This window comes from Xenopus laevis, chromosome 8L, assembly GCF_017654675.1.
Source record: "Xenopus laevis strain J_2021 chromosome 8L, Xenopus_laevis_v10.1, whole genome shotgun sequence".
Lineage (NCBI taxonomy): Eukaryota > Metazoa > Chordata > Amphibia > Anura > Pipidae > Xenopus > Xenopus laevis.
In genome coordinates, this window is record NC_054385.1 from 13,052,358 (window position 1) to 13,076,605 (window position 24,248).

Here is a 24,248-nt window from a genome sequence, read left to right on the forward strand (position 1 = left end):
ATCAGCCTACTCCCTTTGCCTGAAACTGGTCAACACATCGGTGCAGGAGCAGACAATGAGATTGGTTTCCCCAGGGAAATCTGTGTTAAGGTCCCCATAAATTTTTCTTTGATGAACAACCGATTTTAGCGAAATCCGACCAATCTGTCTATCGTGAGGTTAGTGGGAATCAAATGATCGTACATCTTATGATTTTTCGTCCGACATCTGTCAGAAAATTGATCGGCCAGGTTAAAAAATCTTTATCGGTCCCAGTGCAATCTATCTATGTTTGCAGGGCCAAGCAGGCAGCTACCCTTAGTTTTCCTGGCAATATCGCCTGAAATGGTCTTAATAGTTGATGGACAAATCGTACATTTAAATGATCATTAACGAAAAAATCTTTTAAAGATCTTTACATCTATGGCCAGCTTTACAATAGGTTATAATCTCTGCATGAGCCATATCCCTTTCTATGTACTCCTCCACAAACAGTTGCTCAGCATAACCAGGAGATAAGCAGTTAGAAAGTAAAACAGATTTCACTGTGTTTAGTGCAAGAGATAAAAAAAAAAATGAAATAAATAATAATAGGCAAAATGTATGTTCAGCACAAGCCTATTTAAAAATAGTATGCATACTGTCCCTTTAACCTGCTGGTAGAAGGGGGAGCAGAGCGTTTCATTGCTGGACCTTCTAGTATGGAAAGAATCAAAGGTTTAAAGTGCCCCGTCGTTAACACTTGCAGATAAACAGCTGTTTTTGCCCCTATTACACGCACAAGAGAATGGCAGACTCTTGAGGTTAATGCCATTTGTATGTATAAAAAAAATTACGAGGCAGAATATAGATTATTCAAAGATGGGAGCAGTTTACACTTACGTGACTTTTAACGTTGACGAGAAGGTGGTTTAGCCAGCACCTAACTTGCATCGTCCATGACATGACCCAACATAATACAGGCTTCATTTCAGCTGAAGGCAGGAAAAATCTGCCCGTGACAGTCTCATTCCTGAAATTCCTCTTTGTACAAAGGCCATATTTATATATATATATATATATTTATATACATATAAAAATAATATTATTAAAATTCAGAAAAAAAGTTCCATGTTATCTACAGGTTCTTGTGATCGGGCAAGGGCGCGACGACTTTGCTGAGGCAGAAGTGGAGAGTGGAAGGAAGGCAACAGCGCTATCCTTTAGGCTGACCCCAAACTTTTTTTGGTATAGAGCACCAGGGAGTTAATTAATACTAAGTGCCGGTGCATAACTAAACACGTGTGTACAGCCACGTTATAGTCAGGGCCTTGCTCATCGTGCAAACAGATGAAGCTCTGTTCTAACCATTCTAGCCGAGGAAGAGATACAATTTTAGGGTTAAGGTGCAGAACTCAGCTAGATTTCTCTTTCACTTCAAAGACCAGGGCAGTGGGAGCTCATATCCCTCTGTTAAACAGTAGCTTATTGATCCCCAAATCAGGGGAAGTAGCAGCCTACTTGTAGCTTAAAGACATTTCGGTCTCTAGAGGTGCGATACAATAAAAAAGCAGCTTGTGTCATACAAGCAGCAATCCTACATTAACCTTTCAAGTGGCAACAGTTCATTTAAACTGCAGGCTGAGTAAGTAAACGGGTAACTCTGGTGCTAGGTTGGTGCGGAGCCACATGAAGAGTAGAAAATTAATTCACAAATTTAGAGTTTGGGGGTTAACCTCAAGATCTTTTTCACTGTACCTTCCTCAACCACTCTCCTTACTCCTTAAACCCTTGCCCTTTATGTCTCTGTGCTGCTCACTCCTCCTTCTCAAGGGGCGCAGGACCCAGCTTTTCATCACTGCAGGAGTCGTTGCCCTCGTTGCTCATCCCTGTGAAATGAGAGGAGCTGCCATTGTTGCATGGGTCGCTGCACTCTCTAGATAAGGCACATGCTAAGTTTTGAGAACTGGGTTCTTCCTCTGTGTTGGTGCTTCCACTGGTCCCATTCACTTGGGAAGGACTTTCAGGTGAGTCCTTTAATAAATAACAAAAGGTAAAAGTCAGTAGTGAAAGTCGACCATCGAGACTGCCTCAAGTGTGTGTGTGTAGGGGGGGGGTGGATCCTGGCCCACTGTCCAAGGCTATTGTGATCTTAACATCTACAGTTAGTACAGATGTAGGCATATACAGTTTATATATGAGTGTATAGATAGATTTATATGAGTATGTGTATATACGTGCACTGGGGTTCATTTGGATGAAGTTGAACTTGGTCTTTTTTTTTATCCATCTCAAATTAACCATGTAACGTGAATTGGTTTATTAATAAGATAGTAATATGTCCCTGCCAAATGTGGTGGGTCTTACCTTTCATAAAGGTACAGCGATTATACTTTACTTAATTAGTTTAATACATGAAAATATGTCATATACATAACACCCATGCGATTTACACTACAAAAAGGAGGACATGGAGTACTAATAGCAAATGTCTTTATTAGAGATGGCATTTAACAGAATAATAGTGAGAATATTGTAAGGGTAGATGATTACTTTAGCTTCACCCAGGTTATAGGGCTATTAATGAGCTTTATCCAATTATTTATTAGGTTTGTTTTGCCAAGGAACTCATTGAATACAAATGACAAAGCCCTGTAAATAACTTTGGCTGGTTGCTTGTCTTAAAACATTATTAATAAAAGCCAAAGAAACGGGGATGATATTATTCACATTTTTACATGACAAAGCAAGCCCTACATTGGCTGGGATATGAAATGATATTGAAACCACTTACCGGTTTGTTTACCTTTTTATTTGATTTTGTAACTTTGCCAGGAGGTTCTCTTCCACGCCTAAAGAGACATAGGTGAGTTAAAAAAAATGAATGGAGACTTTTTACAGTATTCTGCTTAAGGCACGAATTCTACTACTGTGAGGGAACAGTAAAGTTCCCCTTTATGTAGCAATACTCTTTACATTCTGCAAGTTTCTTCCCTACCCCCCAAACATAAAAAACCAACAGCATTACAGCTTCACGCATGATGCAGTCTTAACTTCCTGTCTTTATTCACAAAAGGAATGGCAATTCCTATAATAGTTATAATATATAAAATAGAAAACGTACCCCCTTCCTGGACCCCCAACAGAGACGACTTGCATGCCAAAGGCTCCTCTCCCACGTGAAGGTCTGCTGCCAGCCCACTGGCCCACAACCATACCCGCAATTTCCAGCTTACCCCCTTGTGGAGGGATAGAATGCAACGCTGCTAAAAAGAGACAAGATGATGTCAAGAGACAAGCAGCTACAGTTTACTCTTTAATGTCTTCATCTTGTAGACAGCAGCTTCTTTTTAAAAGGTCAGAACGCAAAACACATACCTGAAAATCCTCTATTCCTTCCTGGTGGGGGAGGTGGCATAGAACCCATGGCTCGTGGATATAGTGATACAGGGTAAAATGGTGGCATCATAGGGGGCATGAAAGGTGGAGGAGGCAAGAGAGGAGGGGGCTGACGGTTGAAGTTGATCCCCTCCAGGATACTCTGTCTCATCTTTTCTACTTTGGCTGCCTGCTCTGCCTGGATTCAACATAAAAAAACAAACAATTGTAAGTTCTATTCTGGCACCTGTTCAAGGAATGTGGTGTAAAGTTATGCAACAGCATCAGAAACATATAACTACCCATGAGCTAAGTCACATCATTCAGTGTAGAAGCTCACCTGTTTAAGCAGTGTAAATTAACCGTAGAATTCCCAATTATGCAACAACCCTAAACAAACGGTGTTCAGGTTTTTTTTTTAATTCAGTCAATTAACCTAAGGAAACTTTGTCATACCTGGCCATCACATAATTCAATGAGAGGAACTCTCTCCCGGCCTCCTCGTATTAGCTTGCTTTGGAAAAGCTTCCCATCAAAGTAAATCCAAGGGCAGCAATGCTCCCATGGCACCGGCTGTCCGCAGGCATCATTGGCAAAGAGTGCAGTGTCCACTCCACTCATAAAAAGAGCTGCCAGCTGCACCCCACGTGAATCTAATTTCTCAATCTGTAAAGTAAGCAAACGCACAATCAATGGACTGTTATTTCATACAGAAATGTGCCAAACCTTGCATTAGCCAAGCAACTTGGCTCATAGAATTCCTACGGGTGACTTCCCCATTAGGATTAGATGGTGGTTGGCTTGTAGCAACATCAGATGAATGTGGCACCATCTGCCTCCTGCACATGTAAGGTGGGCAAACCCTATATAGAATTGTACTGTAACAAACAGCAATTCTGCTGCAATCACGTCTGTTTTTACCTTGAGCTCCTGCAGCTGGTCTGGTTCATACAATTGTGCAGATACAGCCTGTGCCAAGAACGCGTCAAGCTCGTGCCTCAGCAATATCCTTCCTCCAGGCCACTGCATCATATATCTGCAAACAGGAAACAAGGACATTGGATTCATCCATCCATCCATACATTCAGATTCAAACCTGTAACTCACTAACCAGATCCACATTTCTCCTCACCTTAACACACAGCACATCAGCAGCAAGTGTGTGGGCACATTGGCTGGGTTTAACATGCTGGGTGTATCTGACTTCATACAGGCAAGAAACGCTCTCATCCTGCGGTTCTTATCCTCTACAGCTTTGCCCAGCCACAGCTTCTTTAGATTGGGACAAGTCCACTCTCTAAAGGTCATGGCAGATACCAGCTCTGGAGTCTGGGGAGACTTTCCCTTGTAGGCTGACCACTCCTTGATAATCACTGGAGGGACTAAGAGGGTGGGGGACAGACACACAGTAATTTAAAAGTTGCATGGGTTAATCTGATCACCTTACTGTAAAAGAATGTCATCGAATATACTGTACTATTACCAGCTTTACAATATGAATATATTTATAAAGGCAGTTCATCTGGGATATAGAACACTTAGAGGCCCATTTATCAAAGGTTGAATTTTGAATTCATGTGAATATTTTTTAATTCGAATGTACTCTCAATTCGACTAGGAGGTTAATTAAGATAAAATTCTTTCATTCGGAATGGTTCCGACCGAAATTTTGAATCGTATTTCTCTAGAAAAAACAAAAAACCTTGAATGTCAGGAAGGCTATTAACATCTCCAAATGACTCAACAGACCTCTGGCATTGAATTGTACATGAACTCGGTAGGTTTTAAGTGGCGATTATTGAAATTAGGACTGTTTCCATGGTCGAGGTATGATAAATCTCACATTCGAAGAGGGGGATTAAAATTTGAATATGTAATTTTAAACTCAAACTTTTTTTTTTTTTATAGATATATAGTTTTTATATATTGCTTTAAATTTACAACATTTAGTAAAGTGAGGAAAGAAGGAAGAGATAGAAGAAAGTAAAGCTAAATGAACCTTTGTGTCCCATATTGCATTGAACTTAGCTGGGCATCCTCTTGACAAGTACACCAACTTTTGTTTGGGTAACACATCATTAATTAGTTTTTTTCTAGAAAGTAAAGGCTGGGACCGATGTAGATTTACTATTTGAATCTTGATATAGCTGCTCCTTAAACTAGGCTTCAAGCCAAATGATTGTATTAATCAGGTTACTCACATTGGGACACAATGTTCTAGTCCTAGCGATCAGTCCTTATTTCAGATTAACACTACAGAAGATATGTTTGGTGTTTCAGCCACCGTGCAACCAGAACACTTGCATCAGAAAGTTAAGAACAGCGTAAGTTTAGCAGGACAAGGAGTGTTACATGGAGCACACGAAAATATCCTTAGGGGATTAGGCTGCGTAAGGCAGCTTAGCAAAACAAAGGATTTATTTGCAGCGAGGAAACAGAAGAGTACAATCCAGGACAAGACGAGGTCCATAACAACTTAAAAATGTTCGGGTTAAAAGCAGTGATTTCTTTATTGCATTTCATGCGTTTGTGTATCCAGCCTTGTGTTTGTATTTTAAACATATTTAACCTTTGTTAAACCCTATAGTGTATTTCATAGATGATATACAGTGCTGTTTTTAAAGGTTTTAAATGTTCAGTTTAAAAATAAAAACTTTGTAAATACATAGGCTGTGCAAAATAAAAAATGTTTCTAATATAGTTAGTTAGCCAAAGATGTAATGTATAAAGGCTGGAGTGAGTGGATGTGTAACATAATAGCCAGAACACTACTTCCTGCTTTGCAGCTCTCTTGGTTTCCACTGATTACCAGGCAGTGGGCCACATGAGTCATAACTGTTGCTTTTGAAGCTGAGCTGAATGCGGAGGATCAATTGCAAACTCACTGAACAGTTATAGCCCATGTCCCCTTCAAGTCACTGACTAAGAGTTAGAGAGCTGAAAAGCAGGAAGTAGTGTTCTGGCTATTATGTTACACATCCAATCACATTTTTGGATCACTATATTGGAAAGATTTTTGATTTGCACAGCCTATTTACAGATTTTTACACTGAACTGTTCCTTTAAGTCATTCATTCCAAGTCAATGAATAAACCCTCTATACAGGAGACAGAGCACTCACCATCGACAGGCAGGCGCCTGCGCATAGCCATCCGTTCCAGCCTCCGCTGAGTCTCAGCCAAGCTAAAGAGGACTCCATAGACAAACTGACGAGCTGTGCGAAAGAGGATGGTAGCTGGCGGGAGATCAGTATTGCATTCATCTTCTATGCAGACAGGAAGCTTAATCTCACCCTATGAAATGGTTCAAATATTGATATACGATCAGTCTGTGAAAAGGGCAGAGTACATTTTGCTTGGTATTCAGCAGAGTTTATTATTATACATTTTTAATTGGAGCCACAAACCTTGGTGAGGACATGATATATGTAGGGGTACATAAGACCACGACGATGCCTGTGTTCTGCCACTCTCAGGACCTCAGGGGCTACAAGAGGTAGGGGTGGTGTAGTGATATCCATGTGGTTCCGAGTTGCCATGGAAAGCAGGGAAGGGATCTGATTTTCATTGTGCCCGAGGTTAGTATTAGAATCGCCAGACCCTGACTGCTGACCCCAGGACTGGGAATTCTTCTCCCCAGTGGATTCCTCCCAGTTAGTCTTATGCGGACGGGCCTCTGTTACATGACTGAGAAATACAAGATTTTTACTGACAAAATAACATTAGGATTATATGCACAGAATGTAAAACTCAATACATCACAGAGAAATACCTTAATTTCTTACAAGCAATGACCTGGATGAACTGCCTATTTCTGCAGCGTTTTAGGGGGACCCGTAGATCTATGGGGACAACAGCAGGGAGGACAGGATATTGCAGTTACAGCTGCACAATGGCATGCAGCACCTCGTGGCCAAAGGAGGCCCCTGGTAGAAGCAAAGGTAACCATTTGGTAGAATTTTATGAATGTATGAACTGATGACCAGGTTGCTGCTCTGCACAGCTGTAGCTGAACTACGCCAGGTCCAGGAGGTCCCCACCGCCCACATGAAGTGGTTCAGAATACCAAAAATAGGAGACTTTCCCTTTGCTACAAAGGCTATCAAGTATCCTTCTTCTTTAATGACAGAACTCTTCCCCCATAGGCCTCCTGTGTCCCCCCCCCCCCCTGAGATGATAGAGAAAGAGATTTTTGTACTTAATGTTAAACCTTCTTGTCCTATATTGGGGGACAAAGGAACCATGGAGATGAAGATCCTGCAGCTGGAGAGCGGACACTTAATAATTAAACTGGACTCCTCTACCTGGTGTGGGCTTCATCCCCTGCTCTCCTCCTACTGGATTCAGTTTAACCAAAGGAACAAACTTAACTCAAAACAGCAAAGGAGTCCCTCAACCCCCTCGGAACTGCCGTAACAGGTTAACTCCCAACGTGGAGTAACAAACTTGGTTAGGCAACTATAATTTTGTCGCATAATAATTTGCACATCATATTGAACTTCAGAGAAGGGAGAGAAGGCCTGTGTCCCCCAATGTAGGACAAGAAAAAAAGATTTAACAGTAAATACAAAAAGCTCTCTTTCTCTCTCTCTTGCCTTTATTGAGGGACACAGGCACCATAGGGATATCCCACAGCAACCCCTGAGGGCGGAATACAAACCCCCAAGGTGTTCAGTTAACCACAGTCTTGAACACCTTCTATCCGAAGCTGGCTTCGACTGACGCCTGTACGTGGAGCTTGTAGAAGTGTGTGAAAGTGTGCATGGAGGCCCAAGTCGCTGCTTTACAGACATGTTCTGCCGAAGCTTGATGCCGCACTACCCATGATTCCTTGAGAGAGCATGTGGAATGAGCTCTGATCTTGAATTTAGCTTTTCCCTTCAATGCATAGGCTCTGGTGATAGTGGAACGGATCCACCTCGAAATGGTTGTCTTAGAGGCTCTAGTTCCTCTTCTTGGACCGCTTGGGAGAATGAAAAGGGCATCTACCTTCCGTATGCTCTCTGTAGCCTGCAGGTAGGTTTTGATTGCTCGGATACATCTAAATTGCGTAGTTTGTTTTCTATTGGATCTTTAGGTTCCGGGCAGATTGAGGATACCACTAGATCCTGATTGAGATGAAACTATGATACCACCTTTGGTATGAAATCTGGTGTTGGTCTTAGGACCACATTATCCTAGTGGATAATAGTGAATGGAGGATTGCATTAGAGTGCGACGGGCTCAGACTCTCTACGGGCCGTTGTGATGGCTAGGAGAAAAGCTACCTTTTCTGTGAGCTTAAACAGCGGAACAGAATCCAATGGTTCGAATGGTTCCTCCTGTAAGGTAGACAGGACCAAGTTCAGGTCCCAGGGTGGAACTGGGCATCTGTACGGGGGTACTAGTCTAGTGGCCCCCTGTAGGAATGTTCTCACGTTACTGCATACGGCTAGTTTCTTTTGGTAGGGAATGGAAACAGACGACACCTTCAGTGAACTGAAAGCCAAACCTTTGGCTAGGCCAGGCCGGGTCCCTGTCTTTCACACTTGGCCGATACTGATTTTTGTGCCAGTAGCATTGTGGGAATGGCATCTAATGGTGCTCCGATCCTCCTCAAGATTAGGGGTTAGGCCGTTAAAGCCCACTGTTGTGAATTCAGGTGGACAATTGGGCCCGGAGTTAGTAAGTCTTCTCTCTGAGATAGATGGAGAGGTGTGTGTCGCCATGCATGCTATCTCTGCGAACCATGACCTTCTGGGCTAGTAGGGGGCCTCTAGGATGGTCTGTGTTCCTTCTCTCTTTATCGTTTTGATAATTCTTGGTACAAGGGCTAGTGGAGGGAATATGTAGACCAACTTGAACTCCTAAGAGAGCACTAGAGCGTCTACTGCGTGAGCTTGAGGGTCGAGACTTCTTGCTATGGTGGTTCTGACTTTGTGGTTGTAGCGTGATGCCATCACGTCCACTTCTGGGAGTCCCTACTTTTCCACTATCAGCTGAAAAACCTCTTAATTTAGACTCCACTCTCCACTGGTCCAGGGTTTCCCTGCTTAGGTAGTCTTCCATCCAATTGTCCACTCCTGGAATGTATTCCACGGAGATTGCTGGTACATTGAGCTCTGCCCACATTAGTATTTGGCTTGGTTCCCTTTGCATCGCTGGGCTGTATTGTCTATTGTCTTTTGGCGCAATACTCCACCCCATCCCCTTAAGCTGGCATCCGTTGTAAATACCTTCCACTGGTGAGTTGGAAAGGGGTTCCCGGTCTTCATCCGGTGTGGGTGAAGCCACAAATTGGGGAAGAGTTTCACCTGTTCTGGTATTGTTACCTGGCGATCGAGGTCCCTGCAATCCTTTTTCTGATGCCAAGGTATCAGGTGCTGTAGGAGTCTGGTGTGTAGTTGGGCATAGGGGATAGCTGGAAAGGAGGTCACCATAGTACCCAGTGTCTGCACGGCCGTCCGTAGCAGGGCTGTGTTGGCTATTTTGAGTGTCCAGATCTGCTTCTGTAGCGTGTTGATCTTTTCTTGTGGGAGGAATGTCTTTCCTCTGTTCGAGTCTAGTATCACACCTAGGTATTCTATAGTCTGTGAAGGTCTTAGATTGGACTTGTTGCGGTTGATCAGCCATCCTAATTGATGTAGGGTTTGAAGTACTTGCAAAGTGTGATCGTTGGCTACGTCCATGATGGCGCCTTGACAAGCACGTCAAAACAAGGGATGACTGTTATGGCCTTTGGCTCTGCTAGTGCTGCTGCCATTGCCTTGGTGAAGGTGTGCAGGGCCGATGAGAGGCCGAATGGAAGTGCCACAAACTGCCAGTGTTTTCCGTTCACGTAGAATCTGAGGAACCGGTGGTGATTGGGGTGAATGGGTACATGTCTAACACCATCATGAATTAGTTTCTGTCCATGGATCCTAGGACTGACTGTATTGGCTGCATCTTGAAGTGACATCATTTTACAAATTGGTTTAGGGTTTTTAAATCGAGGACTGGTCTGTAAGAGCCATCCTTTTTGGGGACCATGAAAAGGTTTGAATAATATCCCTTCCCTTTCTCTGTACTGGGAACCATGTCTTGAACTATAGGAATCATTGTGCTGCTATGGATTGGGCTGATGCTTTGGCAACCAGTTTTGCATCTAAGGCTGCGTCACAAATGTATGCTGTGGTGTCTGCTATCTGAGAGAGTAGTAGGTCAGTTGATGGGTCCTCTGATCCAAGGAGCTGCGCTGCCTGCTCCACCCAAACTTCCGTAGCCTTTGCAACCCAGGCGATGGTGAATATAGGTCCAAAGGCTGTGCCCGACACTGTGAAAGTAGCCTTGCAAAAACCCTCTAGACGTTTGCTAGTCGATATTGAATTTTGCACACCGCATAGGCGAAAAAGGAAACATTGGGTGTATGGTGTTCAGAGGCCGAGGGTTTTGAGGTGCCTGCCTCCTCTGTCATCTTTTGTTCAACCTGTATTTTACCACAAATTTGATGGTAAGGAGGGGGGCCCTTACTGGGGAGCAGGGGATGATTTGTAGGAGCAAACAGGGCACTGTGTGACTCTGCGGCTGGGGATCCAGGAGATCCCATGTGCATAAGGGGTGAGCAGAATGACACGTATAAGCAGCGGGAGAGCAAAGTAATAATGAAAAGAAACTTGCCTCCTCATTTTTGCGCTGAGGCTGTAGTAGAGATCGTGTGCATCTGCGAGCTGTACGTAAAGTTGCCTGTGAAATGGCGCGCTCAATTCCCAGCTTGTGAAGAGGAAGTCCCTTCCTGAACCCGGAAGTCGTGACGCAAGATAGGAGCAGGCTCGTGGCGCTGAAGCAGATCCTTTGCAGGAGGAGGCTCCTTCTGTGATACCGGTCAGGATGGGAGTGCCAGAAATTACTCCCATTGAGAATGGTGAGCAGAATAACCGCTGGCGGATATGGGGCGAGCGGGCGGGGTTTAGGTGTCAGTGAGAGATATACTCACCAGTCCAGGCAGAGATTACGTTTTGCCTATAGATGTACAGTTTTTAAACAGGGGGTCACTGAACCCATCTAAAAACAAATACTCTGCAAGGCTACACATTTATTGTTATTGCTACTTTTTATTACTCCTCTTTCTATTCAGGCATCTCCTAATCATATTCCAGTCTCTTATTCAAATCAATGCATGGTTGCTAGGGGAATGTGGACCCTAGCAACTGGATTGCTGAAATTGCAAACTGCAGAGCTGCTGAATAAAAAGCTAAATAACTCAAAACCCACGAATAGTAAAAAAAAAATGAAAACCAATTGCAAATTCTACATCATACGAAAAGTTCATTTAAAGGTAAACAAACCCTTTAACACCATTACAGTTTAAATGAACATGATTTGCACCCAAAACCCTGAAGAATTTGCATAGGTTGCATTAGCAAAAAAGAAAACACGGCAAGATGCCTGAATTTGATCACTGCCCTCAGGATATTATTTCCAGTTTTATACAGAGAATAATGTACTTCCTCCTCACTATAAATATAAGATGAGTTTCATGACCATATTAAGATCTGAGGCTGCAGACAGCATTATCTTGGATTATAAATGATTTCCTTGCATTATTGCAAATACTACACATTTTTCAATGTATATAAATGAGGCCGAGAAAGTCTTACTTTGATGTAGCACCATTATGATCTTCATCCGAAGAAGAGGATGGCGACGACTCCTGACCAGAAGAAGAAGGCTTCAGAGTTAGGTGATTGGGAAACTTAGAGGCAGATGAATCACATGGCAGAGACCACCCAGAGAATGGCCCCGTCTTCAGCAATGTCTCATCGTGAAAGTGCTGCAGGTCACCAAATTGGTGGGGAGGATACATGAATCCTGAGTTGGGGCCTGGAGTATAGTGGTGTGGATACTGCATCTTGGGTGGCATTTGGTGTCCAAACTAATGGAAGAATTATGTTTTATTAGGACGTGCTGTAGAATCATGATATGTTATGTTATGTAGCAGATAAATACTTTCCACACAGAACATCTACCTGCAAGTCAATTTGCTCCTTTTTATACCTCACTAGAAAGCTGCCCAGAAATGCAATTAGTGTCTTGTTAACTTCAATTTGGTCACCTGGTTCTATGTTCTTCCTCTCAAACATGTTAACTCCTGAATTTTAAGACTATTCTAGCGTCACGCAAATTGATGTGTTGCATGACATCACTACATAACTGGATTAGATGGAAATGGAGTTAAAGGGGTGGTTCACCTTTAAGTATGTTATAGCATGGCTAATGCTAAGCAACTTTTCAATTGGCCTTCATTATTTATTTTCTATGTTTTTTTTAATAATTTGCCTTCTTCTTCTAACTCTTTCCAGCTTTCAAATGGGGGTCACTGACCCCATCTATAAAACAAAAGCTCTGTAAGGCTACACATTTATTGTTATTGCTACTTTTTATTACTCGCCTTTCTATTCAGGCCTCTTCTATTAATATTCCAGTCTCTTCTTCAAATCAGTGCATGGTTGCTAAGGTAATTTAAGCTTAGCAACTAGACTGCTAAAACTGCAAACTGGAGAGCTGCTGAATATAAAGCTAAATAATAAAAAATGAAACCTAATTACAAATTGTCTCGAAATATCAATCTCTACAGCACAGTAAAAGTAAACTTGAAGGTGAACACCCCTTTAAAAGAACAACTTATTTGGGTCCATGCATCGCCTTGTATTAACTGCTCACATCCCGCAACACTCACCATTGGTTTTCCAACTGCCATTCCTCCCATTTGGTTATGAGGAAGTGGAGGAACTCCGAATTGGTTAGGTCCATAGCCTGAAACTATAGAAAAAATCAGTATAGTAACATGCATTAATGTAATAATACTGTGGAAAATGGTTCTCAGAGCATGTGCTCTGTCATTGGACAGTTATTTAATTGTGCCTGCCATGCTTCAAAGGATAGTACATATAAGGCAAATGGAAATAAAACACGTTACCTACGGCACTCACAAACCCTGGACACTTACCAACATATGGAGATGGATTAAGTGGTTGCGGGCGCTGCTTAGTTGCTACAGAATAATAGTCCACCGCTTTCTTGAAGCGTTCTATTTTGTCTTCCGTCCTGGACTGCAGATCAAAATGAAACAGGACATATTAGATATATATATATATTACACAAAAGCCATCAATATCTTGTAAATTATATCATTATAAACGGTGACTAGTGATGTCATCAGTTATAAATGGCGAGTAGTGATGTCATTGTCACATGACCCACAAACTTGTGTATAATAAATAAAGTACCCCTTGTTGGAAAATATGAGGATATTAGAAGTAACCTCGGAATTCCATGACCTGTAAAAACGCACGAGGCCACATGGAACACCTCGTGACTTATAATATCCTTATATTCTACAATAGGGGGTACTTTATTAACTATATATTTTGCTCACCTGTGAGTGCCTGAAGATTTCCTTTCCCACTACATCCAAGTTAGAGGCATCTTTAATAGATCCCACATATTCAGAGACGGCTTTAATCACCACATCACAGGGTGGCAGGACAAGTTGGTGAGCACGGACCTGGAACAAGAGGACAACTTAGGATGGATTGAGCACGGTATTTATTAACATTGCGACCATTTGTTACAAGAGACTTTAACAACGTACACCAAACGTTAAGCCCAATCAGCATTATACTACTAAGCAGCCCCACCCTTTATATTAAGCAGGCTACAGCAGAATTGAGTTTAATGCAGAATATAAAGCTGCACCTTATGTTTGCTTCTGTGACGGCAAGCTGAACAGCTCAGGAGCTAATAATAAGCGTACCTTTCATTTGAAGTTAATGAATCACACTAAATAGCCCCCTATTTATTCCCCAGTACTTCAAACACAGGAAAGCACATTTATCAGAGGTTGAATTTCGAAGGCATGCAAATTTTTCAAAACTCCCATAAATTCAACTCAATTGAAATCGGATTAATTAAATCGACCCAGAAACTCGAATCGAATTAGATTCGAGTTTTTTCTCTTAAAAAACCATTCAATGTCATGAAGGCTCCAAACAACTCCAAATTGATTCCTGGACCTCTCCCACTGACTTAAACAGCAATTCGACAGGTTTTAGGTGGCGAATTGTCGTATTTTAATATATAAATCTCAAAATAGGAATTATAATTTTTTTAAAAAAACTTGAATCGATATTTGAATAACTCCCTAGTTGAATTTGACAGTTTTGACCATAAAGACATTTGAAAATTAAAATTTCGAAAGTTCAATTTGACCTTTGATAAATCAGCCCCTTATATTCCTCTATATAGATGTAAGAGGCAAGTATAGTGCGACTGTGTGATTAACTCTTTATACATAAATGCTAACTGGCTCAACAGATAAGTATATTTTTGGACTGTAAACAATTTGCTCATTCAGGCTCTGGTATGTCCTTCAGTAGCCACGAAGTTGGTTTTCACTCTAAGAAGGGTCTAAAGCAATGGAAAAGATCCCAGACTGATGGCGAGAATTAGTACAAATAGAGATTTGATGCTACGTATCTATCCAGATAAGCTTAAAGAGGAAGCTACCAGCCAAAAGCTGGGCTTCCAGTGTAGTAAGCATTAAAGGAGAACTAAACGCTAAAAAATTAATTTGCCCAAAAATGACATATTTTATATACTAAACCTATTGCACCAACCGAAAGTTTCAGCTTGTCAATAGCAGCAATGATCCAGGACTTCAAACTTGTCACAGGGGGTCACCATCTTGGAAAGTGTCTGTGACACTCACATGCTCAGTGGGCTCTGAGCAGCTGTTGAGAAGCTAAGCTAAGGGCTCGTCACTAATTATCCAGCAGAAAATGAGCTTCCCCTGTAATATAAGCTGATGCTACAGGTTTGCTGATTATTCAATTCTGATGCTAATTGCACAGGTTTCTGTGCTGCCATGTAGTAATTATCTGTATTAATTACTAATCAGCCTTATATTGTGACATTTCTATTCTATGTGTACTGTATATTGTGAGTGGGTCCCTAAGCTCAGTAAGTGATAGCAGCAAATAGCATGTGTAGTGAATCAGCAGAAAAGAAGATGGGGAGCTACTGGGGCATCTTTGGAGACGCAGATCTTTACTGTTAAAGGACTGTGGTTGCCTTGGGCTGGTACAGAAGCACAAAACATAATGTACAACATTTCTAGCTACTTCTTTAGTTAAGCTTTACTTCTCCTGTAAGTGCTTGACAATTTGTTCGTGCTTTATAATAGTTCAGTTCTAGAATAGAAAAAACAAAACAAAACTCCCTAGTCCTGCGAAAGCCAACATGAAACACACTTCCAAATCACCTTCAAAGATGCCAGGGGATGGTCTGGCCCGAGCAGGCTCCAGTGAAATGCTGCGAGATCCTCATCAGGAAGGATATGATTGCCTGGAGAGAGAAGATGCTCGTGTCAGTCATATTAACACAAAAAATATGAAGAGATTACAAAATAAATTAGAATAAGGTAGTTATACATCAAGTGTGTCAGCCATTTGCAGAGCTGTAGATTGTTCCCCACAGAGCAGGGGTGTAAACTCATGCCGGATGGTTTCTAATGGGTTTCGAACAAATGGTCCAGGGTTTTACACAATGCTGGCTCCTGAATTAACGTCCAGTAGACGGTATTCAATATTTAGACATCCAAATGCAGCTACAAGATAGTTTGTTTTTTTTCCATCACTCTGGCACAATTACAATGCAACAATGGCAAGATAAAAATTAAAGAAAAGACACACTGACACAGCTATAATAATATCAAATTCATTCACGATAAACAGTTTTGCTTTTCTGCCATGCACTGAAAGTGCCCCTTAATGGAGAATAACGTAATGGACAACTTGGGAACAATAAATTGTGTGGAAACGGTTGCCTTGGCTATTGATGAGCTGAAGGAAAATGCGAGCGCCCAGTCAAGTAATAGAACATGGGAGAATAATCATGAGAGGAACTTCTATTTAGGGTCAGGGCACACAGGCAGATTAGGGGAGATTAGTCGCCCGGCGACAAATCTCCTCTTCTTCGGGGCGACTAATCTCCCCGAACCACCCACCCTGGTGGCTAAAATGTAAATCGCCGGGGGGATGGCACTCGGAGCGTTTTGTTTTCCAAAGTCGCCCAAAGTCGCGTTATTTACGATCCGCTCTCTTGGCGACTTCTGATAGTCTACAGCCACCTTTAGTTAGCGACTTGAAGGGGGGCCACATGGGACATCCAATGGACATGAGTAACTAAGTGCTTCAGTGAGTGCTTCACAACAGACCCTGCAGCTTTCACTGTGAGCAGAAAAACCTCTGTACCCATGTGTCTCTCAAACACTCACTGACAGCTGCTAACACTGGGGATGTTATAGCAGGGGCTGGGCCCTAAAACAGTAATCCTGGGGCCCTGGACCCCCAGCCTGACACTGACAACATATGTAAGGGCACAGCCTACCGCTAGTCACGTAAAGTCAAATGTGATAATAACTAAGCTGGTATGCAAAAATATGATAGAAAAATGTTATTTCAGATCCCAGCATCCTCCCTGCTAGTGCCAAATCAGGATCAAACTTTTTGTTCTATATGTGACATTTGGTACTAAAGTTACACTTCCTACGCTGAATGCAGAACCCCCTGTACCCCCTCAGTGGTTGCCCCCATCACTGTCTCACTGATCTGTGTCTCTAGCCATTGCTAAACTACCCAGCAGTCCCTGTGATAACTAGTAGCTGAGCTGTAGTTCAGTGACAGACACAGATCTAAATGGGGACAGGGGGAGTCCCGTCAGGGGTCCCAGGAGATCTGATGGGGGCGCTGCTTCTAAAGCTGCTTATGTTTGGACTTTATTAGTGTTGTTTTAGACTGTGCAAGTTTGATCTGTACCTGAGCATGTGATTGGCTGTCAGTTACTGGGATATCATGCCTTATCTCCGTGACATCACTCCCAGCTCAGCTCTGATTGGCTGAAAGCTGCAAGGAAGGTGATGTAACGGCTCAGGTACAGATGACCGTTATTTCATTTCTGGATTCAGAGGTAAGAGCAGCAGATCCATTTACGGGGAGCAGGGGGGGCATATTTAGATGATACAAAGGGCAATTTCGGGTATTTTGTCACCCATCATTTATAGCAGCTTGGGTAGTGGGGCCATCGCTGCCAAAATTGTCCCATTGCCTAGCACTCTAATTGCTTGGGGAGCTGCTTGTCATGAAACTGTTCCAAATGACATGTGTGAGGCAACTTGGCATGACTTTCCTGCAATAAATACACTATGATGGTATAAGATCCATTGTGCTCTCTGGCTATTACTTTATTTACATGTGACATGTCTGTAATTGTACACGGGGACTGCAGCCTGTTGAGAGGCACTGAACATATATTCCATTAATACTGACTTGTCTTTTTATTTGGATACAGACACCTACATATTACACTTATACAGGGAATCAGCTGAAAATGGGCTTCTGATGGCAGCCCTGCCCCCCAATCTACTAACACATGTGGGTGTCAAAGTGCCTAAAATCTCCCCATCTGCCTCTCTAATGGGAGTGAGAGCAGAAAAACTTATAGTTCTAAGGCAATGGGTGTTTGGTTTACTTTTTGTTGTTTTTTCTGAACCATTAGACAATTTTATTTGCCTCTGCTGTAAATGCAAACGGTCATTTTCCAACTGTCATTTGCCATTGGCCTCAGCACTAGAGTGGGGGACAGTTCAGAGAGGCTTAAGTAGAAAGACAAGTAGCACAAATCAGAAGAATAAATGTCTGCCCTTAGGATTCCTGGCATTATGGGTGCAGGGGGCACTGATCAGAGCAGAGCTGGTTATTGGAAGCAGGCACACTGGGTACATGCAGGGGGAAATGGATTCAATAGGAATGTGGCCCCTGTATTGATATAACCAAGGAGTCATAGAGCATGATGGGATCTGTAGTCTTGTTACAAGCCAGCCCTCATCATGACATTATAAGCAATACAAATGCTACCTACCTCTTATGGTCAACCCTTATAGTGCATCATGGGAGATGAAGGCCCTTTCCACACGCCAGTGATAAAAGTCTACAGCCTGGTTGCCCAACATTTTTGTCAGCTAAATAGCACACGCAACAGCAGTCAGGCTCCCCCACTTCCAATTATAGCCTTATAGTGGGTGCATTATGGGATTTGTAGTTTATGCATTGGCATACTATTTTTAATCATAGTGTAGAAGGATAAAGAGCTGACAATGCCATTTAGGGCATCTGGGGCTCTAGAAGTGTCAGGGTCCACAGCCCCCATTATGCTCCTTCTAACAATCTCTTATTTCTCCCCAAAAAGTGAAATATCACGAGCGATTCAAGAGAGACACAGCGTTTTCAGAGAGACAGCTATTGTGAGAGAGAGACAGCGAAAAAAGAAGAGAGAGAAGAAAAGAGAGAAGACAAAGAAGAAAGAAGACTTCAGTGACCCCCTGCCAGAGATAACATCTTCCCATTTGGGATCCTCTGGACAAAGGTACTGCTCCTGTATTTCCCCCTCTATAACATGTGCTTGGAACAGTAAGATTAGCTTATCCCTTGGCTCTAGGAGTTGCCATGCTGCTCATTATAGATATATCTATAGCTGTTCTTTATTCTCACCTGTAGATTTGTGAGTCGGGGGATTCATCCTTTATCTGTCCCTGTACATGGCAGTCCCCCCAGGTTGGTCCCAACCCACTATTGTCCCTGAAATTGACTGTACAGCCCCACCCCAATGCACTTTATCCCACTACTAAAAACTGGACTGTATGTTTTCCAATTCCAGGGCACCCCTAACATTGGGCTCCGCTGGAGGTGGGGCAAATTTAGAGCAGATGGGGAGCCAATCAGAGCATTAGAAAAGTTCCAGTTCAACAGGTTCATTAAAAGCACTATAAAATAGGGCTCATTTACTACTGCGCTGGGCATAATATCATGGCAAATAAATCCTATTAGTAAATGTGCTTGTTCCTATATGCTGTCCCCATACATATGGCACCTCTCCATATTAACTCTAACCTTCCCAAATCTCTGTTTTATTTTACAGGGGCGTCGGAGATGGGCCTGCGTTCCATCAAGGACCGCCTTTCAATAAAAGGCAATCAGAAGGTAAGTCTGCTCTCTAAAGTGGCTGCTGACAAAGGTACCCGAGGGGGTTAAAGGAGAATTCAACCCCTCCCCGTGTTGCCCCCCCTCCCTCCCGGGCAAATGCCCCTAACTTGTTACTGACTCCCCAGTGCAGTTCCTCTCCTGTTGAGTTCACAGCAGCCATGTTAGCCTGTGCGCTCTTCTTCCAGTATTTGCCGGCATTTGGTGGCGCAGTAGAGGGATTTACCGGTAAGGATCTATTGCGCATGAACCGAAAGTCACAAATTTTCCAAAAAAAGAAATCGGAAAATTCATGACTTTCGGGGGCATGCGCAGTAGATCCTTACCGGTAAATGCCTCTACTGGACATGCGCCACCAAATACAGGAAGAAGAGCGCACGGGCGAACATGGCTGCCGTGAACTCAACAGGAGAGGAACTGCACGGAGGGGTCAGTAACAAGTTAGGGGCTTTGCCCAGGGGGGGTGAGGTAGGTCGGGGGAGGAGGGAGCAACACAGGGGAGGGATTTTAGCGCCGAAGGGGTTGAATTCTCCTTTAAAGGGGATACTAACCCAATGATAAACATTGTGTATCTTCCATGTAAATGTGATTAAATAGAAATATAATAGGGTTTAGCTTAACCTTAATGTCATCTTGTTTCTTACATTTCTCTAGGGCTTAGAGTGGATCTACATGGAGGAGGAGGGGATCTGTGAGATCATGGAGTTTGAGGGTCCACTGGCGGCCCTTTATTTGAAGTGCATGAGGCAGGACATCATATGCCAAATGAAATGGGCGCTCTATGATTATTGGATGGCCAAAGAAAGCATGCGAAACACCAGGTGGTGGAAGATTAGATTAATGTCCGAGCTGCAGCAGGACAAGAGGAAGGCCAAAGCCCAACTGAGATACCTCTATAAAACACTAGAGGCGATGAACCAGGCCATTCTCAGAAGAACATGGAGAGATATCCAGGTACAGTGTCTAATGAATATATTTCTTAAAATATTACTATTTTGTAATGGAAAGTATAAGGGGCTGATGAATTGAAATCCATTGCAATGCTGCGATTTTGTAAAAACAACCACAAAAAGAACATATAACTCCTGCGCAGCTGAAACCTATTGAGATGCAAAAGAAACCAATGGGAAGTCTATCTTCATCGTTTTGGCAAGGAATTGGGATTTGCAACTTGCCCCATAATCACAGAAAGTCGAGGGAAATGGCGCAAATGCATTAAGTAATGTTAATTTGCTTTACTGACATATTTCTGATTAAAATGCCCCAAAATGTAATAGAATTTTCTACAGAGATATCACTTGCTAAGGTAAAAGCCTGTGGTATGAGTTTAACGTTATTTTGTTTGGTTTTGCAGACAGCCCTCACAACCACCAAGCAGCCACCAATACAACCGGCAGTTTCCTCGGTACCAAGTACTGATGCACCTCTGTGTAGGTTATCTTCATGACACAGAGGTGAGTGAGCCATTCGCAATTCCACCAGCGCCGCCTCCACTCCAATACACCACGATTCCACCAGTGGTGCTCAACCCCCTAACACCTAAAAAATGGTTTCATAGACAGGAGCACCCTTAGGCCACTCGGTAGACCCTGCATTCCTTTTCAATCCATCCCTCAGTGTGCAGAAGCCGGGTCTGCAGGCTGCCTGGGGTTCAATAAAATGAAGAGGAATGCAGGGTTCACTTTGTAGCTTAATGGTGCTCATGTATATGAAGCCATAATCCCTTCTATTTCAATTCCCTCCACCGCAATTCCAACCACAGTATCCCTTCTTTCCCCAATTATCTCCACCATAATTCCACCAGCGGTGCCCCACTTACACTTAAAAAATGGTTCCATAGACAGGTGCACCTTCAAGCCACTAGAAGACCCTGCATTCCTTTCCACTCCATCCCTCAGACTGCAAAAGCCGGGTCTACAGTCTGCCTGGGGTCCAATGGAATGGTGAGGAAAGCAGTGTTCACCTAGCAGCTTAAAGGGGCTCATGTGTATGCTGCCATATTACCATCTATTTTAATTCCCTCCACCGTAATTCCACCAGTGGTGCCGCCCTTACCCCTCAAATATGGTTTCATAGACAGGAGCACCCTTAAGCCACTCGGTAGACCCTGCATTCCTTTTCACTGCATCCCTCAGACTGCAAAAGCCGGGTCTGCAGGCTGCATGAGGTCCAATGGAATGGAACGTAGAGTTCACCTTGTATCTTAAAGGCGCTCATGTGTATGCTGCCATATTCCCTTCTGTTTCCCTCACCCTGCTTCCCTTGAATTAATTTGGCGCATTGATCCTGGGAGCAATTCCGATCGCCGTTAAGGGGTCAGGAAGGAATTTTTCCCTCTAGTAAGCATATTGGCCCAAGCTTACCAGAGGTTTTTTGCCTTCCTCTGGATCAAAGAGCGCAGCTTATCTAATTATTATCAATAAAACTGCGACTTATACAGATTTAACATCAAGCTGTTTTGTGTGTGTCTTTTTTCTGGGTATTGGTCACATTTGGGAGGGGTAATATATAGATGGGGTGGGGGTGAGAATAGAAAAAATAAGCAGAGAAGAAACACTGAAAAGTTAAAGAAGAATGAAAGTGAAATTTACTCATGTTCTTGTTTTATAAGAAACCCAATCAGTGGAAACCAAGTGAGCTGCAGTCACTCCAGTCTATATACATTACATTTTTGGCTATTTACCCACTTTTTATTTTTACACTGAACAATTCCTTTAAGCCCAGCATACACAGGAATTCAAGGTGCCGTGCCTATCTGCTATGGAGCACTTTGGAAGTCAGACTAAAGCGCAATATTTAAATAAAATAAAAAAAATTAGAGTAAACCTGACCTAGTACTATAGCAATTTGAGGAGGAATGAAGCGTTAAAAAATGTTGCTGTTACTGTTCTTTTAAAGATATCCCAGTGTCATTACTATAGAGACTTAACAGGGCTGGTAAAAACTTGTAGGCAGCAGCTACTTCTACATGCAAAATATATTTCAATAAGTGGGGAGTAGTTGTGGAAAGGGTTAATACACAGGACAGGATATGGTTAATACTTAGCTGCACAAGGGAGATGAAGGCAAATTATAGGCTAAGAAAACTGAAGGGAAAGGATAAAGTGAATTTATGTGTGCACTTTGTGGAGAACATGAGATAATATATCTTTTCCCTCCTATAAGTGTAATGGAACACCAAAGGTCTTGTTGAGCAAAATGTTTGTCAATTCATTCTTATGGGAACAGCTTGCAAATGCTGGCAAATGCAATAATGTATTCACAGGCACAAGCAATTTCTACAGAAATGAATTGGGTGGGGGTGGCAATTTGCAGTGGTTTGATGTATGTCCACAGCACTGAAAACACTCAAGCGGCAAAATGTTGGGTCCATAAAGAGGGTACACATCAATGACCATTCCTTTAAAAGAGGCTAGTCTGTGTATAGGATATTTTTCATTCTTTAGGCTAATGAAAAGGCAGTAGAAATTGCTGCAATTTTTCATTGATTTAAATTGGAAGCTTGTGGTCTAGGGCACTACCAGATGTGTTCTTCACACTGCTGCTACTTCATCTACTTACCTAAGAGAGCTGCAAAAATTGGAAAGTGGCTCATCTTTAGGCCAAGCTGCTTGGCAACTTCCTGCATTAGAAACTGATTGGTGGTCAAATTCTTCCCATTCCAACTGAGTTTGAGGGCATGGGAGCTGTAGTATGAAGGGATGTTAAAGAGGGCGTACTCTGAGTCATGAGCAATTAGTCCATGAAAGCCATTCTCGCGAAAGAAGGATACTACCTCAAGGTGATGGTCCTCCAAGCTCTGAAATACCTGGAATGCAGAAACAGAGTTTAAGTACATATTCAATACAAGTACTACAAAGTAGTCTCTGACCCTCTCCCTACTCAAGACATAAGCCTTTAAGCACATAATTGACCAGTTTCCCGGAAAGCACCAGCGGCCCAGTACAAGTGATGAATGTGGAGATCGGGCGGCATCAAAGAAAGGGCAGGTCAAGATATACATATGGAGCTTGACAAGGAAACATGGGCCTTTACTGCATTAGGGCTGCTGTGTATTTGAACTGGTAACATCACCCCTAGCACAAAACATTATTTATATTCCAACACTTTTTCATCAATAATACATAATTTAAAACCTGCTTACCAGGTGTAAACTTTAAAAGGTATCAGTACTGAGATTAACTGCCCACTGCACAGATTACACCTCAAATTCAGATTGTAAAATCCTGCATAGTTCACATCTCTATTCCCCCTGTACTGTTCATACCTGCAACACCTCTACTGTTCACACCCCTAAAGCCCAGTACTGTTCACACCTCATAAAAACTGCTGGAGGGGCACCAGCTTTGTGTCACTGTACAGTATGTAGCACAGTATAAACTGCTCATATTAGAGTTGTCCTAATAGGTTTCCCGTCTCCTGCTGTAGTCTGCCTTCCTTATGTTCCCTGTGTGTGCCATACTCTGCCTGCCCTATGCTCCGTGTGCGCTATACTCTGCCTTCCCTATCCTCTCTGTGTGTCATACTCTGCCTGCCCTATGCTCCCTGTGAGTCATACTCTGTCTTCCCTATGCTCCCTGTGTGTGCCATACTCTGCCTTCCCTATGCTCCCTGTGTGCCATACTCTGCCTGTCCTATGCTCTCTGTGTGCCATACTCTGCCTGCCCTATGCTCCCTGTATGTGCCATACTCTGCCTGTCCTAAGCATCCTGTGTGTGCCATACTCTGCCTGCCCTATGTGCGCCATACTCTGCCTGTCCTATGTGCGCCATACTCTGCCTGTCCTATGCTCCGTGTGTGCCATACTCTGCCTGCCCTATGCTCCGTGTGTGCCATACTCTGCCTGCCCTATGCTCCGTGT

The 24,248-nt window shown here is 42.9% G+C and overlaps 1 protein-coding gene across 3 annotated transcripts in view; it reads right to left on the bottom strand.

Annotated features, from left to right (window-relative positions):
• Window positions 1-291: 291 nt before the first annotated feature.
• Window positions 292-24,248, bottom strand: part of LOC108704795 (constitutive coactivator of PPAR-gamma-like protein 2) — a 31,085-nt gene continuing 7,128 nt past the window's right edge. The window contains exons 2-16 of one of the 3 annotated variants that reach the window (XM_018241470.2): window positions 22,949-23,195; window positions 15,613-15,695; window positions 13,729-13,857; window positions 13,300-13,402; window positions 13,030-13,112; window positions 11,951-12,225; window positions 6,743-7,022; window positions 6,458-6,629; window positions 4,469-4,718; window positions 4,258-4,372; window positions 3,793-4,002; window positions 3,337-3,535; window positions 3,083-3,224; window positions 2,765-2,810; window positions 292-1,992 (exon numbers count right to left, since the gene is read on the bottom strand). In XM_018241470.2, coding sequence (XP_018096959.1) covers window positions 1,774-1,992; window positions 2,765-2,810; window positions 3,083-3,224; window positions 3,337-3,535; window positions 3,793-4,002; window positions 4,258-4,372; window positions 4,469-4,718; window positions 6,458-6,629; window positions 6,743-7,022; window positions 11,951-12,225; window positions 13,030-13,112; window positions 13,300-13,402; window positions 13,729-13,857; window positions 15,613-15,695; window positions 22,949-23,195 — 2,553 coding nt within the window. In that variant the 3' untranslated portion in view covers window positions 292-1,773. Of the gene's footprint in view, window positions 1,993-2,752; window positions 2,811-3,082; window positions 3,225-3,336; window positions 3,536-3,792; window positions 4,003-4,257; window positions 4,373-4,468; window positions 4,719-6,457; window positions 6,630-6,742; window positions 7,023-11,950; window positions 12,226-13,029; window positions 13,113-13,299; window positions 13,403-13,728; window positions 13,858-15,612; window positions 15,696-22,948; window positions 23,196-24,248 lie in introns of all 3 variants that reach the window. The other 2 variants (XM_018241469.2, XM_018241468.2) reach the window with 2 other exon arrangements.